Genomic DNA, 17,500 nt, shown 5'->3' on the forward strand with positions numbered 1-17,500 from the left:
TAACATCTCCGGGTGGAGTCAGCCAAACCATGGGCTAACAGGAACTGGCACTGCCGCTCTAATGAGAGCCAATCAATTCTTCCAGGAGATGAGGTGGAATGGACACTGGAAGCGACTGAGCCTGGGGTGCTAACCTCCGGAACTCCTGCCAATGAAAGCGGGACAAAGCGTCAGCAATGCAATTATGAACCCCTGGAACATGCTGAGAGGCAAAGGAGAAATTGAAACGAGCCGCTGAGGCGAGAAGATGGCGAAGCAAGCGCATTAACACGGGAATCCTGGATGTTCTAGAGTTGAGGATATAAACCACGGCCTCATTGTCGGTGCGAAACAGAACATGGCGCCTGGCGAAGTGGGGCCCCCAAACATGAGCGGCAATGATAATCGGGAACAACTCTTTATAGGCGATAGAGTGAGAGGCTTGAGAAGAAACCCATGCGCCGCTGAACCACTCCCCATTGAAGTAAGCACCAAAGCCAAGGGAACCGGATGCGTCCGATGTAACTTCGAGGTCAGGGGTGGCCGACATGCCGGGAAACAACCAAAAATAGACGCCATGCCAAGAGGACAAAAACTGAAGCCACCACTGAAGATCCAGGTGAAATTCAGAATTCAGGCGGATTGGATGGTCCCGTTTACGAAAACACTGGAGCAGATTGATCATACGACGCAGGAAGGTACGACCGGGCCACACGACCTTGGCGGCATGATGTAAGTGGCCAATGAGGGACTCCAGTTCGCGCCGAGTACACCAGCGACGATTCCGCCACGACTGCAGCAGCACCTGTAAAGCAAGGAGCTTGTCCGAGGGGAGGCAGGCCACCTGAGCCACTGAGTCTAACTCAATGCCCAAAACAACTAAACGCGTGGACGGGCCAATGCACTTATCCGGGTGGAGTGGAAGTCCTAAGGAACGGCAAACAGCTATGGAAGTGGCTAAGTTCTCAGCACATTGGTTAGTATCTGGCGGTCCTGCAGTAATAAAATCGTCTAAATAATGTAACAGCGCAGAAACATTGTGTGTATGTAGGAGAATCCACTCCACCATGTCCGCCACAGAATTGAAAATATAAGGAGCAGAGCGGAGGCCAAATGGTAACGCTAAATCAACATAATAGTGCTTCCGCCATCTCATACCCAAGAGATATCGATCAGATGGATGGACAGCTATGTTGCGGTAGGCTGCCTCAACATCGAATTTAGCAATCAGGGCACCTAAGCCATAGCTTGAGATCATACGAATGATCTGATCAACCGTGATGTATTGCATGGTAAACTCGTCAGGGTCAATGCCATCATTAACACTTAGCCCACCAGGGGATGACAGGTCCACTATGAGCCTCCACTTGCCTGGTTGACCCTTTTTAGGGATAACTCCAAAGCTGCTAACGTGCAAATGAGGGAAAGGTGGGGAGGAAAAAGGTCCTGCAACCCTCCCAAGGGAGACCTCGTTAGCCAAGTAGCGGTCAATGACCTCGGAGTGTTGATTAGCAGAGGCCTTGTTTGACTTAGCTGATTTTAATTTCTTGGAATGCTGAAATCCCAGGCGAAAGCCATTCCTGAGGCCGTCCAAGACAAAGGCGACAAGATGTTGGTCCGGATGTTGGGACAACTTGGCAGCGAACACTTCAGGCTTTAGAGGGCTAACCACGGACACCGGGGGCAAGGGGTTGGAGACTGGAAGGAAACAGAATGAGAGATGGTAATTCCCCGCTAACGACCCTACCCCCCCCCCTCCTGAAGTAAGGGCAGCAATACAGCAACAGTGAGAAAAGTTTAATTCAACAAGCCCAGAGCACAACAGGGGCAAGCAAAGAAAACCGTGAAAAATTCTAATAAAACTGAACAATCGACTAACTGAGCAAACTGAGCAATCGACTAACTACATAACTACTAACTGAGCAATCGACTAACTACATAACTACTAACTGAGCAATCGACTAACTACATAATGACTAACTACATAATGAACGAAGTACGCGCAACATGTTCCAAAGTTCTGAGAAGGGGAAAACTTCTTGGAGCCAATCGTTACTGACGCCGTGCTTTTTGGCCAGCTGAGGCACTAAATGCCGGAGACCGAGATCTGCGCCTGACAGAACTCTCCTGCTTACGTTCTGGTCTAGAACTGCATGATACAGAACGATGGGCGCCGCCACACGTGCTGCAACGATGATAATAGCGGCAAATCGTATAAGGGGCGGTGCACCTTCCCTTGTTCCAGGACATACAAGGGATCCTCGAAGAGCTGGAACCCACTGGTTCAGAGGAATCCGGCGACGTGCCGAGGTTGGGGCTGCGAGGAGAAGCACCACCGGCGTGAAAAGTGAAGAGCTGTGCGTTCATGGTCGACCAATCGGCCAACCGAGTCGCCGCAGCGTGTTCGCGAAAAGCTTTATCGTAAGCAAGCCAAACCCGTCCGCTAAACTGGCGAGAAATCCGCAAGATTAACAACTTGTACAACGTTAAATCTTTCCAACGATGAGGGAAAAACGACGTTAGGACAAGCGAGTACACCGTGAAGGCTTCCGTCCAAGTGGTGATATCCTCGATACGCCGACGAGGTTTCTTCGGGGGAGCTGATAAAACCAAACGCCCATCGAGCATTAACTGAGGCTCGGTCTCTGAGCTGACCAAATTCGCCGCTAAAAGTTCCGACAAGTCAACGAATTTTCCGCCACGGATTTGCGTTAAGAGCTTGGCAGGAACGGGAGAGTAGCCCGGGCCCACGACGAACGGCTGATCCGCCAACGAGTTCACAATAGACAGCGGTGCAATGGATGGCGGCAAATGAGCAGAAACGCCACTTAAAGCCTGCCCCGAAGACGAGACGATTGCCGGGACCGGAGCGTTAAAAGTAGATACAAAAGTAGGTACGACAAGAGGAGAAAGCCTACCTGAGGTCGACGAGCTTGAAAGGGAAGGCGGAAAGCCCGTTCCAGCGGCGAAAAACGTCGAAGCTAAACTGCCCAACGATGCAGATGACGAACTGGCGCCAGGACAGGAGACGGGATCCGCAATCGCTGGTCCTGGTTGCCTTTGCGAAGCCTGAACAGCCGACTGAACAGCCTGATTAATGAGAGACACCAGATCAGGTGAAAGAACAGCAGTTGAGGCCGTCGGAAGTGGATTTGCCGAAGCCGGAATGCTCACCAGTGGCGAGGAAACAACAACAGACTCGCTGGACTGCGAAGACACAATTGAAGACGTACCGCGTGTGTTCGTACTGGAGACCGGCGCTGATGGAGCACTGAGAGAAGAGAGAGCCGCTGCTAAGCTGTTGTTGGTTTGCCGGGCGGTCATAACGGCGAGGACGACGGAAAGACGAAAAAAGCGGAACAACTGAACGCTTGTTGCTTGAAACAAACAGCACCTCACACAGCAGAAACGACCAGCACGTGCGAATCGAGAAACCCCGTATGTCACCTCAATGCGCCTGATTCCCAGACCACCGCTGACCAGCATTGGCTTGATTTTAACTTAGCCTAAATTACATTTAGCCACATTTATCATTGTAATGATAATTATTATCAGTCTTCTATTTGTTCTTTCTCTTTTTAGGGATAACTTATTATTACATGTAGTCTTTGTTGTTACTTATTGTTCTGTCAGGAACATGCACTGTACTGGAAAAAACAAGCAGACAAATTGCTGAGATATGAAAACTACAATAAAGCCAGCGAGTACTACAAGTTGGCCACAGAGCATTGTCCAGAGCAAGCAGCAGACCTCAAAAGCGACAGCTATGAATCACTATCTGATATATGCTTTAAACAAGGGAAGTTTTTGCAGTGCGTGGAATACGGAGCAAAGGCTCTTTCTGTGAAACCAGTTAAAAAAGAGGTCAGCTCATTTCCAAACAATCAGTAGTCTATTTAGACTTTGTATTCCTTTGTACAGCTGTATGCTATTTTCTTCTTTTAGGTTGCGTCACAATCTTAGCTTGGACGAATTGGTCCCTTTTATTAGTGGGCTATTTCCTTTCTTCCCACATGAAAATGGACCTAGAAAACACACACTGAAAGTTGCCTGACAATAGTAGACAAATATGTACGTTTGTATCAAAATGTTGCCTTTCTGAATGGATCAACATTTTTGCAACCCTTTTCGATTGGGTTGAGGTCAACCCATGTTATACTCCATGTCACATTGGTGGGAGGCTCTCTAACCATTAACCAATGTCCCAATACTCCATCTTTAAAGGAACAAAAATTTAACCCTGACCCTAATCCTAATTATCAGATTGTAAAATGTTACTTAAATTACATGTACATGTAAGTTATTGAAATAATGTGTTAATCACTGTTCTTGCTAATTAAATATCCTCATTAGGAGTTTGTCCAAAAGTGGAGGGAACGAGGAAACCAGTTGTTCAAGGACAAGGAGTATGAGTTGGTTATTAAGTATTACTCCCTGGCAATGAGTTATGTTCCACAGACAGGTGTCGAAAACAATAAGATGAGTGCTGTGTTGCTAAGCAACAGATGTGCTGCTTACTTAAACTTAGAGATGTACGACAAGGCCATTAATGATGCAAAGAGATGTATCAAGATTGAGCCAGAGTGGTCCAAGGTACGAGTACAATTGCCGGTTTATGTGTACTTAATCACTGTGAAACATGGTTTGGCTACTCAACAAAAAAACTCATGTACGGAGAGAGTAGCACAAGTATGAATAACTAAATGTACACAAACAATAATCAGCTGAACATATAGAAAAACTAATCAAGCAGAGATAGCCACAGCATTTCAAACCAAGCCAGTACATGTGTTATAATTTGGTTTTTTTTTACTTTGTCGATGTTTGTCAAAATTATTCTAGAGAGGGTAATAGATAATTGTATAAGGTGCATTTAGGTGAGAACTACAGTGTACATGTATGCCTTAAGATAATCTCACTATTATCATCATCATCATTTGTCATCTCACAGCTAAACTGATTTTAAAAGGCTGGTAATGTTCAACTGAGCATCATGCATATCTCAAAATCCCAGCCGTTCCTATTATTATTATTATTATTATTATTATTATTATTATTATCATCATCGTCATCGTCATTATCATTATTCTTGTTGTTACCATCATCATCATCATCATCATCAGTAGTAGTAGTAGTAGTAGCAGCAGCAGCAGCAGCAGCAACAATAGCAGCAGCAGTTGCAGAAGCAGCGACCTCCAACAAAATCCCTCAAGACAGGCTGCTCACATTGATTACACAGATTTGGCATCTGTCAGCTCCTCCTCCCAATGTTGCTTTTGCATCTATTTGTTTAGTACTGTATATGCTGTATCCTTTGACTGTGCACATACATATAAAGCAAGCTATCTCTTTGGTTGCTAAGTGCCATACAGTCCTGTGAGATACATGTCTAATTAAGATTTTAAGATGCAATATAATAACTGTCCTCAGTTGGAGTCTGGATTTGCAATGTGATAATTAATGTGGTTATATATAAGCAAAGTTAACTTGGAAAGGACTTCTGGTAAGCTTTTATTGACGGTGTGCATGAGTCGCCTTTGCCTGCCTTTTGTTGCCTTTGTTTTCACTTTTGCCCCACCCACCCTCTCTTTTGGGCAAGAAATGATAAGTATAAGTTTTTTTTCCCACTGTGAAGACAGTGTGACGGGTGCCGAGGTTGACCCTTGGCTAGGTTGCCTTGGTTGCCTCTTGCCAATCGCCTCATATGTCAGCTGTCCTCCAATTACGTATTGACAAATTAGATGCAGATTTTAGCTTTGTAGCTCAAAGTCTGGTATGATTCATCCCTGTTGAAGCTTGAAATTCTTAATAATCGTTTTTGTTTTCTATATGTGAAGGGTTACTATCGTCTTGGATCTTGCCTGAATTCACTTGGAAGGAAGTCAGAGGCATTAATGTATTTCTGTGAAGGGCTGAAAAATGCTGCCACCGACGATGATAAGTTTGCGCTTACAACTCAAGTTATAAATACAGCTGTGGATCTTAAGGGTAAGTTGCAATATTTTTATAAAGACGTGTCATCTCTTTTATGTGTAACTCTTTAATTTTTTTTAACAGTCAAAGGTCAAAACCCTTCTCCTTAGGGTTTGTGCTACTCCTTGAAGTCCGTGAAAAGCCCTGGAATTTAATTTTGGTCAATTTTGGACGTCAAGGGCGCTTGAAAACTCCAAAAAAAGGATTTTGTGCGAAACTGCTTGAATTTTTGCTTGTTTAAAAATTGGTGAGATTCCATCATGCTAAATTAAAGAGACATTTCAAAAATTGAATTCACTGACTATTGGAGAAAGATCAAATGCAAATTAAAATAAAAATGCCTGTGCACGCACTTAACTTGCAGGATGTGGGAAAGAATATCAACGTAGGCTTTTTAAGCAAAGAAAACACTGAAACATGATCTATGGCATAGAAATCTTCCTACAAACACTCCTTCAAAACTCAATTTCTGGTTCTTGAAGACGCCTTGAATACTCCTTGAATTTTATATACAAAATCCAGCACAAACCCTGTCTCCTATTAAATCTTATCTAACCATTGTTCTTTTTCTTAGAGGGAACACTCGCAATAACTTGCCGTATTCCTAGACCAGCTGCACAAAAACTGATCAAGGAAATATGTGCTAAAAAGGAATGGCACAAGCTTCATATGCTATTCCTTGGAGGCGACAGTCACAGGTCATACCAGAAAGGTCGAGGTGGTGTAGCAACAGGATGCAATGCCGTCATTGTTCCGCTTGATCAGATAGTTGCGTCATCAGTTCCAGATCGTGACAAACTGATTGCTGTGTTACTGGATCATGGTGCGCTGGCAAATGGACCTCATGGCTGTAAAATGCGTCCTCTGTCTGTTGCTATGGAGATGGAAGATTATGCTATGGCTTACCTGCTACTGAAGCATGGTGCCGATCCATCTGCTGTTGGCTGTTTGAGAACAGGGCAGCATCATCGTGAGGTGATTCACATTACTGCCTTGTCTTTCTTTAAAAATTGATGGCCTATCACTTTTGTTGTCTATTTTAATCAGTGTAGAAGATTGTGCTTGTAGTTTCTGTTCTGGTTGCCCTGTGCAAGTGAAAAAAAATTGAAACCGAATCTGTACCATCTCACCTGCCTGCCTGGCTCATAAAGCAATGTATTGATCCCTAAAGGTTCGAGTGATTTTCGTTTTAGAATTTCTTTCTCTGACCTCAAGAATTTGCCACTCTTCTACTTAAATTTCGTTGAGAACTACTGGAATAAACTGATTATTATAATGAGCATGGCTTTTAATGTCTGAAGGAAGTGTGAGTGGGAGTGACTTCCTCTATGGCATCCTCTGATAACTTAGATTATTGCTTACTGGTTGCCAATTAAATTAAACTCCATTGACCTTATTGTCCATGCTTTCCAACAAAGGTGTTGACATAGTAATCACCAGTACAAAAATAAGTTAAATGATACTTAACTTTGACAGAATTTAATTTGCAAATTTGAAATGGACTTGGTAATGATCTATTGAAGAGGCTGTGAATGAACTTGACCAGCACACTGCAGAGATTTCTTAGCCACTAACAGCAAAATCTTGCCTTCTTTTCCTTGCACACAGATTCAAGGTCAGTACTGGAAAGATGAAGGTGTCAAGGCACTGAACCTAAGGAACTACAGTCGAGCAATAAAACTGTTGAATCTGTCCCTTCAGTTTCCTAACATTTCATCAGACTTAAGCTACCTTGTTAACAACCATTTGGCCACAGCTTATTTTGAAACAAAGCAATACATCAAGGCAGTGGAGAAGGGAAGAGAGTGTTTCAAAATAAAACCAACAAAGTCTCAGGTACATGTACTAACTACCCTTACCACAATAATAATTACATCTTTTTCAATAGTTTAACATAATTTGCGCGGATATTTTTCGAGTTGCGTAGTATTTTTGCGAGTATGGGCAAGGAAAAATACGAGCAATGAGCAAAATGTTATTTGTTATTATTTTCTTTGGTCACGTGTTTTGTTGCACTTTTCATAAACATGCAGACTGAATTTTCACTTAGGGGGTATTTACATGAGACCGGGGCGAATTCAGACCAGTATAAACTTGTATAGGTACGAAATTTTGGCGGCCGTTTACATAAAACCTGGACGAAATGCTTGGTGCCTGGGTTCGGGACAAAATGATAGTTTTTACCAAATAAATATAGTATCACCCAACTACAGTGTAGTGGACTAATGCAAATCCTGCATTTTGATTGGCTATGCTACTAGAGGACTAATATTAATAGTCCTCGAGTAGCGAAAAGCGTGACGCTTTCTTTCGTTTTATTCCCAAATAAATATTTCTTTAACTCGCATTTGCTAACTGTATTATTGCCTTTTCTGTCCGGCTAGTTGGGTGAGGCTTCGCCTCATGGGCTATTGACCCATAGCCCTTGCGGGCTACGCGGGTCTAATTGTTAAATATCGCTGACCCAAAAGCATACAGGCTTGAAATTTCTGGACCCGGTCTGAGATTTGTTGTCATTTACATGAGACTGGTGCGAACTAAGACCGGTACGAGAAGTTCTCGTCTCGGTCCAGCAACCGAGACAGGATCAGACCGGTCTGAGTTCATTGTCAGGCTGGTCGCATGTAAACACAGACGATGAAATGTATGGCGGCCGATACGAACTCATGCTGGTCTGAGCTCGTCCCGGTCTCATGTAAATACCCCCTTAGATAAGCGCTTAAGCAGGTACTGTACAAGGAATAATAATAAAAATCTCCCAGCTGGCTCAAATCCTGTTTAGGCCTCTTTGTTTTTTCAGGCTTGCTCACAACTACTTACTACGATTTTCACATTCTGAGGAATGTCACCTTCAAGCACTTAACACTTTCCGTCAATCTAGTTGTCAAACCTAGACGGGAAGATTGATTCTGCGGAAAGAGAATTAAAGTTTTTTTTTAGTTCATAGCTCCAATTCCATTGTGATATGTTTTTCGAAATTCTTCAGTAAAAAGATTCGTACAGATTCCATTGCTTTCCGTCGGTGTCATTTTCGAATGTACGAATATTCTGTGGGAACCAAAGATGCTTATTCGTGGGTTATGTCACGCATTAATTTATTTCGTCATCTGTGGTTGGGGTCAGAAGTTTGATTGATGGAAGCCAAAACGCTGTTTGGCTGTTGGAGCTTGAAGATGAATTCTGCAGAATTATGATGATCGCTGTAAGTTGTTTATGTAAATTTTGTGATGATCTTTTTAACCTTCCTTTAAAAAAAAAACTTAACATAAAACTACCAAATGACAGTAACCTTCACCATAAAGTCCTTGATGTTCAGCGTCACCCTATTTGTGCTTATATACCCTAGGTAGAAGCAGGAAAATGGAAAGACCGTGGAAAGAAGCTCTTTTCTGAAAAAGAATATTCCGTTTTGGTGGACTACTACACTTTGTCCATGCAATATGCCCCTAGCAGCAACAAGGAATTTGTGGCAACACTGCTGAGCAACCGAGCTTTAGCCCATTACAATATGGGAAATTACCAACAAGGTCTCACAGATGCCCAAAGCTGTACAAGGTTTAGACCTGAGTGGCACAAGGCATGCTTTTGTTTTTTCTTTCTTTTTCTTACTGTACTGTAATTAAAGATGATTTCTGTTGCATCTCCCCTTCAAAAACCAAGTGAAAACCTAAGTTCCTTCAATTAAGCATCCAAAGCCATGATGCTCAATAATTTTTGTTTGTTTGTCGACAGGAAGCTTCACCATGATTTGACTTGCTTGGTTCCTTTCATCTTTGAAGGATTGTTTTTAGAATGATAATGACAAAGACATCTTGAAGATTGTCCATTAGCAGTAAATTATAGTCACAGGAACTTTGATTGAGTTCATTAGCCAAAAATGCCTGGAAACTAAAGAACAGAGTTGGCCATTTTCCGCTGTTTGAAACATTTTTGCTGATACTAATCTCATGAAAAGGTTTTGTAAATTACTTCTCAGGGTTTTGTGCGTCAAGGAGACTGCCATGCCTGTTTAGGGCAAAACAGGGAAGCTGTGAGAGCCTTTGGTGAAGGACTTAAAAGAGCGGAAATTGATGAGGACAAGGCTTCTGTTCTGTCTCAGATTATTTCTATGGCAGTCAATCTTGAAGGTTTGTGTTGTGGAGCTATTCCTATTACAGCGGTTATCAGTCACACGCGCCCTTCATCCAACGACATTTTTTCCTTTTTCGAAAGTAAATTTAGGTGGAAGTCAATCAAGTGTTTCCACCTGTTCTCTTGGCGGCAGTTGAAAGGAAAGGAACTTTATTTAAGTGTCTAGTCGTTCTAGCGCTGGAGCGCTAATTGGGGACACTGTAAATTGAAATTAACAATGAAAGTAAATCAAGTCAAATGTTGGTTTTGAGGAGAGGGGAAACCGGAGTACCCGAAGAAAACTTCTCGGTGCAGAGTAGAGAACCAACAAACTCAACCCACATATGACGCCGAGTCTCGGAATCGAACCCGGGACACATTGGTGGGAGGCGAGTGCTCTCACCACTGCGCCATCCCTGCATTCCATTTTACTTTCGAAATATGAAAAAATGGCGTTGAAGGGCGAGTGTGTCTGATAACCGCTGTAACAATGAAACGTGCTTCAGCATTAATCCCATAGTTGTCTCTAAACGTTGAGGAGACTCTTTTCACCTACAACAAAGTAATACTATTTTGCACTTTACAAATTGGAAGCAGCCTAAATAAATGTCAACCCAATGGGTTACAAAACGTCATCAAAACTGGCGGTCATCTCTCCCACCACCACGCTGGTGATAAGCTTGGGTTTAGTCTCCGTAGAACTTACGAACTGCTTTGTATTCTTGTTTTCAGTTTTTTTTTTGTTGGACGATATCTGAAATCCACATTTATTGGAATCGCGGATATGTAACGATTTTCTAAACGAAAGATTATCGCGGTTTACGCAGCTTAAGCAGTCAAACGGAGAGGGAATCATTCCTCTGACAGGCTCACCTTTTGGTCGAACGTTTGTTACTGTACATGTAGTTTTGCTATTTTTACAGCACTTTAGAAAACCTGTTTTAGGTAGAAATGGAAAAATGTTCTCTCGGTGGAGAAACTTGTCTTTGTCAGTAAAAAATGTGTATCTGTGGGGCAATTTAAGTTTGTATAGGTGATCACATGATTGCGAGTGCAATCTGAACTAAATATGCACGAGAAATTTTTTTTCAAAGACTAGCAAAACAGGTGAGTGCAATTTGTAGTTTTCGAAAAACTTTATGAGTGCTTAATTATTCCGAATTGCACGAGAAGAATCATGAGATCACCTATACAAACTTAAATTTTCAGAAATGCATGCGTATCACGCAATCACGCAAAAATTGCGCCATCCATGGCTCGCATTTGATTGGCCATCTGATTATTGTTTTGTAACGTCTTTTTGCACTGAATTACCTCTTTTCTGCACTGTGTTACCTGGAAACTGCGTTTCTCTTAGCCAATCAGAATGAATGAATGTTTTCATCTTGCACATTATTTATATAGTTACAGAGAAGAAGGGGCACTTCACGGTCTGAACAATATTGTTAATAGGTAAACCGATTACAATAATTTTTTGAGTACATATTTTTTCGTTTAGATGGAACCTCGAGCATTACGTGCAGCGTCCAAAACCACATTCTTGAGAAACTGATTAAGCAGCTGACTGAAAAGCGATCCTGGGACAAGCTCCATGTCCTGTACTTAGGAGGTGGAGGACCACAGAGATACTCTCCAGGGGAGGGTGGCTTAGCCACCGGTGTCGACGCATCAGAAGTGCCCTTAGAGCTCGTGTTTGACGCTGGCGAGAAGTATAGAGTTCCTTTGGTTGTGGCACTCTTAGAAAATGGGGCATCTCCTAATGGCCTGAAGAGGAGAGGAGAGTGTCCACTGGAGCTGGCCTTGCGAGCAGAGGATTATCCACTCATTGTGACATTGCTGCAGTACAATGCCGATGCAACATGTCTTTTGAGTAAGGCTGGGGACACGCTGCTTCATGAAGCGCTTAAACAGATGTTCACCAAAGGTTTGTCTCCTGATGATTGGACGCCGGTACGAGCTCGTCAACGGGAGCCTCTATCGCCACTAATTCCTTGAATTCACCCTTCTCCGATTAAATTTATTTTTAGGAACAGGTTTTTTTTTCGCGAAAAGTATCATAATTTCCTTGACGCTAAGATAACTTTGTTTTGATTGGGAGGCATTCTATAAATAAATTTACTCAGGAAAGGATTGACTCGCAGTCCAAGTATACGAGGTAGAGGCTCCCCTTAATGAGCTCTTAACGCCGGTTTTTTTCACACGAATACGCAAACCATCCATTTCTTATGAAAATTATCCAATTTAGGAGTCGTTGTCATTTACTTCTGCAGGGAACAACAGATTTTTTCGGTCACTTCTTGAATCAGACTTGTTTGACCCTGATGTTGTCGATGGAGGTGGCAATTGTCTCTTCCATTTAGTGGCATTTGGCAAGACCTCCAAGAGAAAATGCAGTGCTATCAGTGTTTTGTTAGAAGCTGGAGTGAATCCAACACTCAAGAACAAAGAGGGGAAGATGCCCATAGACTTAGTCATGAAGAAGGATCCTCGTGCCAGGCTCATTAGGGAAGCCATGAACTGTTACAGGAGTGCCTGCAAGAAATCTGGTGATCAAAAGAAAAAGAAAAAGGTACTGAAAATGCATGAAAAGAAATCTGTACCACAGGACAGCATCATGGAACCTTCTCTGGAAGATGATGAACCAGAGTGGTGTCGAATGGCAGAAGATGAACCTGAGAATGAGGAGGGCCCCATGCGGGATGTCAAAGTTAAAGACAAAAAGCCCATCCCAGCAACTCCACCGGTGAAACAGGACCCTTTAGATTTGGTTCGAGCAAGCATAAGAGAGAGAATTAATCATTTATGCTCAGAAAACGTGCTTGAAAGTGAAGAGGGGTCCGGCGATAGTGCCGAAGGCCAATCAAAGAGCGAAACCACTGGCAAAGAGAGAGATGTTACAAGCCAGGAAGAAGGTTCTCTGCCTCAGCTTCTTCCGGATATCGAGAGAATTGAAGTTGATGCGGAAGATGATGACTTGGATGATAAAGAGGTTGAGGTAAATCTAGAGTCTCCGTTTGAGGATCTTCCTTGGGAGGTTGACTGTACAGACCAGTTCTGGAAAGCGCTGCAGAACAGTAAAGTCAGTGATGTTTTAAAACGAAGAATCGTTGCGAGGATTCGCATGCTGGCTGAGGGTCGCTGGACAAAAAAGCTCTGTAGAAGGCTGGATGGCCAGTCTAAGAAACGTAATATCTTGCTGTTCGAGGCCAAACTTACCAGATCATCGCGGATCATATGGGAACTGACTGTAGCATTCTCAGCCAAGTGTAGCAATGATCCAGAGTTGAGAGTGCAGTCAGAGACAAATGTAGGGAGAGTTTACTCCGAGATCATCCGAGTTTGGGACATCGCTGCGGACAGAGATATGCTCATGAAAAAAGTGGAAAGTATTGTAAAATCTCATGATCGAGGACTGGGATGCATCGTTAAAAAAGAATTATCTGGGTTTAGGAAGGGCGATAACAAAGTGAAAAATGCAAGTGGTGAACGCCTTCCAAACTTCTTTGTTGAAGTGGCCGAAAGAGTGGATCAGTTCCCATTGGGGAAACCAACAAAATGTGGGAAGTCAGTGGCAAAAGGTAGCGGTTCGCAGTTCTTTTTCCCTCCTGCAAGTCCAAACGATATGGAATTCCACATTTTGAAGTTCTATGCATTTTCGTCAGCTTTGATCAACACTGTTCTCCACAGTGATCATTCAAGTAGAGTAGACTTCCCCTTCAGAGTCACTGAGTTAGAGCACGCCATCATCAATTTGCGGCCTGCTCAACCATGCCCCATAATCCTTCTTGGGCGTAGCGGCACTGGCAAAACAACTTGTTGCTTATACAGACTTTGGAATGAGTTTCAGTCCTATTGGGAAAAGGCCGCTACTGCTGGTCCTCATCTTCCTAAAGCGGTGCAATATTTACCAAGAACTGAAAGGTGCGGTCGGTTTGCCGTTTTTGAGCAGCCTGTGGAATTACTTGTTGATTCATCAAGGGCCACGGTTAGAGAGAACGTTGATGCTGTCTTAGAAACACCGTCTGAGGAATTTGTTCGTGCTAGAGATGCACGGCGCCAGGACTATGAAGAAGGTGATGACACTGTAGAGCCATCCGAATTCGAGGACCACGGTTCTGTAGAATATGAACATTTGCATCAAGTTTTTATCACCAAGAACCCTGTGCTGTGTACTGAGGTCCAGAAAAATTTTTGTGAGCTAAGCCATGCCTGTCCTGCAGCTAGAGAACACGTAGAACGCGAGGACACACCGTTGCCTCCAAAGATTCAGGACATTGATGATGCAGCTTGGCCTCTGTTCATTACCTCACGTGATTGGTTGCTACTGTTGGATGCGTCACTTCCTGGCTGCGAGTTCTTCCCTCGTGCTGATGATGGAAGCCTAATGAGAAAGATCCATGGCTGGGGTGAAGAGGAGACCCATTTGATGGTCATCGATGAAGACTCTGACAGCGATGATGATGGAATGGATGAAGCTGATGACCATGATGAAACAGACGATGTCGTGTCCAGTCGACAGGACGCAAAGAACTTTGATCCTAGGCGGGAAGTAACCTATACAGTGTTTGTCTCTGAACTATGGCCAAGAATGATCAAGAAAGTGAAGGCACAATATCACCCCACCCTTGTGTGGACCGAGATCCGTTCATTCATTAAGGGATCTATCGAGGCCTTGCACACAGAATGTGGTTACCTTAGTCTGGAGGAGTACTCGGACCTAGGGCGCAAACGGGCACCAAACTTCTCTGCTGACCGTGATGTTGTGTATTCCCTGTTTCACGTTTACCAGCAGGCAAAGTGTTCCTTGCGAATGTTCGATGAAGCTGATGTAGTTCATCAAATTTACTCTCGATTGCTGAAGATCCAGGTTCCGGATTGGTCCATCCATCGCTTCTACGTCGATGAAACTCAAGATTTTACTCAAGCTGAATTGTTATTGTTAATTCGTTGCAGCCGTGATCCAAATGGGCTTTTTTTCACTGGTGACACTGCACAGAGTATTATGAGAGGAATCGCTTTTCGTTTCAATGATCTTAAATCCTTGTTCTTTTACTCGCAACAATCTTACCAAGCCCTCGGTTTGCAGACTGGGGTGCAAGTCCCTAATAGACTTTATCAGTTAACGCACAACTACCGCTCTCACGCAGGAATCTTGCGACTGGCCTCCAGCATTGTTGACCTACTCTTGTACTACTTTCCAGAATCCTTTGATCGTCTTGAAAAGGATCAGGGTTTGTTTGAAGGACCAAAACCCGTTCTCTTAGAGTCATGCAGCTTCGGCGATCTGGCGATGATTCTCCGAGGAAATCGTCGGCAGTTTTCGAGAATTGAGTTCGGTGCTCACCAGGTGATACTAGTGGCTTCGGAAGAATCTCGGGCTCAAATGCCGGAGGAGTTGAAACACGGACTTGTTTTGACAATATACGAGTCCAAAGGATTGGAGTTTGATGATGTCTTGATTTACAACTTTTTTAAAGATTCTCAGGTTAGTACTCGGTACTATTGACATGGATATGGATAAGTCGACTGCATTAATGTTCTACTAGTCCGTTAGACTGTTAGTTTAATTAGCCTCTAGCGTATCAATTCAGCGCGATAAGTTCTTCAAATTCTTATGGTAAGAGATCAGGGAGGAGGCAGAAGATGCAGTGAGACAAAGCGATGAAGACGCCAGAGTTGCATTCAGATGTTCCTGGGCTAAATCTCGCTTTGACCATTAAATTGATTTGTCTTCTGTGATTCCTCTTCAACTCCTCCACGATGTCAATATCCAGCTAGTCGCCGCCTTTCTATCAGTTTCTGAAAGGAAACCTCTTCTCTTGTAAAAGAATCGCTTTAATAATATTTGCAATCAAATTTTCCAAAAGAAATCCTTATATTAGGGCCGATTTACACGATACGATTTTTGTCGCATGCGACAAGCTTGCGACAGGCTTACAACTCGTTTACGATTGTCGTGTACGCCAGAGAAAATGTTTTAACATGTTTTAAAACGCTGCGGCAATCGTAAGTCATGTCGTAGGCCTGTCGTAAGTTTGTCGCATGTGCCAAGATCGCACCGTGTAAATCGGCCCTTCCAAAAACACGAATTTTGGAATCACCCAGTGTTACTTTCAAATTTTCAAGGCGCCGCCATCTTGATTAATTGTGTGGTGTTGCGGTTTCCCTGTTGTTCCGACACAATGGTCTTTTGTACACTAACAATAGGATAACCGTTACATTAAACACCTAATGACTGGTCCCGAGGGAAACAGTTCATTTTGTTTCCCGACATTGAAATTCGAGGGAAACAAAATGAACTGTTCCTCGAGAGACCAGTCATTAAGTGATTTGTTATATAGCACAAAAAGAAGAATGTGCAACGGCAACGGCGGTCGTTGGTCAAAATTTGCACTGTTACCCTTTGACGTCATAGATTTTTGCACTGTTGCCCGCTCAGAGACTTTTGGCGGGAAACAGTTTTATTGGTAGATGTCATTTGACCGCGAAGTACATGTAACCAATGAGAGCGCGCGCTGTTGGGGGAAAAATTCAGCTATATAACAAATCACAGTTAATCAAGAAAGAGGAACTCGGGAAATTGATAAAAAAAATATATAAGCGACTCTGAATTTCGTTTGTTTCGGATTTGAATATTTTCTTTGAAACATTCTTAAACAAGTGAAAGATATATATGAAATACATCATATATTGCACTGCGGGTATGAAATCAAATGAAACCATGTTGTCTCTCAGAAGTGACCAGCTCCCAACGTCAGTGGCTTCATAGCTCAGTTGGTTAGAGCATCGCACCGGTATCGCGAGGTCGCGGGTTCAAATCCCGTTGAAGTCCTGAAAAATTTTCAGGCTTCTCGACGCAATAGAAATTTGCGCTCATCACTGCGAGACAACATGGTTTCATTTGATATTCTCAAACAAGTTCTGACTGTAAACAGTACTCTTGGTTGGACTGGAGGTTCACTCTGGCATTGTTACTAAACTTTTCAGAAATGATATTTGATTATTCATTTTTGTATCGGGAAAATAGGAAGTGTTCCTGGGATTATTAGCTTCAACCAAAAATTCAAAACTAAGATAACGTGTTTGTAATTATACGGAGATGTTTTATCCACAGAAATTTGTCTGATGTGTCAGCTAAACTTTTGCATAACCATACTCAAACAATCAATCGTTCAAGTCCTTGGGGTAATATTCTTCTTCCCAACAGGCTAAGAAAGAGTGGCGAGTTGTGACGACTTACATCAAAGAGATGGCAGATGGAAAGGTCCCAAACACTACGGGTCTGATAGAACTCCGCGATGAAGATCTGGTGATCTCAAGCCGCCCCCTTGAATTTGACCCTGATAAACACAAAGTTCTTAATTCTGAATTCAAGTTCTTGTATACTGCCATTACTCGCGCCAGGGTCAATGTGTGGTTTTTCGACGAAGACGACGAC

General features: G+C 43.1%; 2 protein-coding genes across 2 annotated transcripts in view; one reads left to right on the top strand and one right to left on the bottom strand.

The window, feature by feature from the left end:
* LOC138015155 (uncharacterized) overlaps positions 1–1,727 on the bottom strand; it is a 3,627-nt gene extending 1,900 nt beyond the window's left edge. The window contains exons 1-2 of the mRNA XM_068862085.1: positions 338–1,727; positions 1–134 (exon numbers count right to left, since the gene is read on the bottom strand). The exon at positions 1–134 is cut by the window's left edge and continues 1,900 nt beyond it. Of these exons, the coding sequence (XP_068718186.1) occupies positions 1–134; positions 338–1,270 (1,067 nt within the window). The 5' untranslated portion in view covers positions 1,271–1,727. The remainder of the gene's footprint in view (positions 135–337) is intronic.
* The window catches only part of LOC138015153 (TPR and ankyrin repeat-containing protein 1-like), a 44,027-nt gene that overhangs the window by 16,547 nt on the left and 9,980 nt on the right, over positions 1–17,500 (top strand). Inside the window, exons 8-17 of the mRNA XM_068862083.1 lie at positions 3,613–3,843; positions 4,333–4,572; positions 5,817–5,967; positions 6,527–6,927; positions 7,561–7,788; positions 9,299–9,529; positions 9,929–10,079; positions 11,561–11,986; positions 12,333–15,547; positions 17,270–17,500. The exon at positions 17,270–17,500 is cut by the window's right edge and continues 408 nt beyond it. Coding sequence (XP_068718184.1) covers positions 3,613–3,843; positions 4,333–4,572; positions 5,817–5,967; positions 6,527–6,927; positions 7,561–7,788; positions 9,299–9,529; positions 9,929–10,079; positions 11,561–11,986; positions 12,333–15,547; positions 17,270–17,500 — 5,505 coding nt within the window. The remainder of the gene's footprint in view (positions 1–3,612; positions 3,844–4,332; positions 4,573–5,816; positions 5,968–6,526; positions 6,928–7,560; positions 7,789–9,298; positions 9,530–9,928; positions 10,080–11,560; positions 11,987–12,332; positions 15,548–17,269) is intronic.

This window comes from Montipora capricornis, chromosome 9, assembly GCF_036669925.1.
Source record: "Montipora capricornis isolate CH-2021 chromosome 9, ASM3666992v2, whole genome shotgun sequence".
Taxonomy (NCBI): Eukaryota; Metazoa; Cnidaria; class Anthozoa; order Scleractinia; family Acroporidae; genus Montipora; species Montipora capricornis.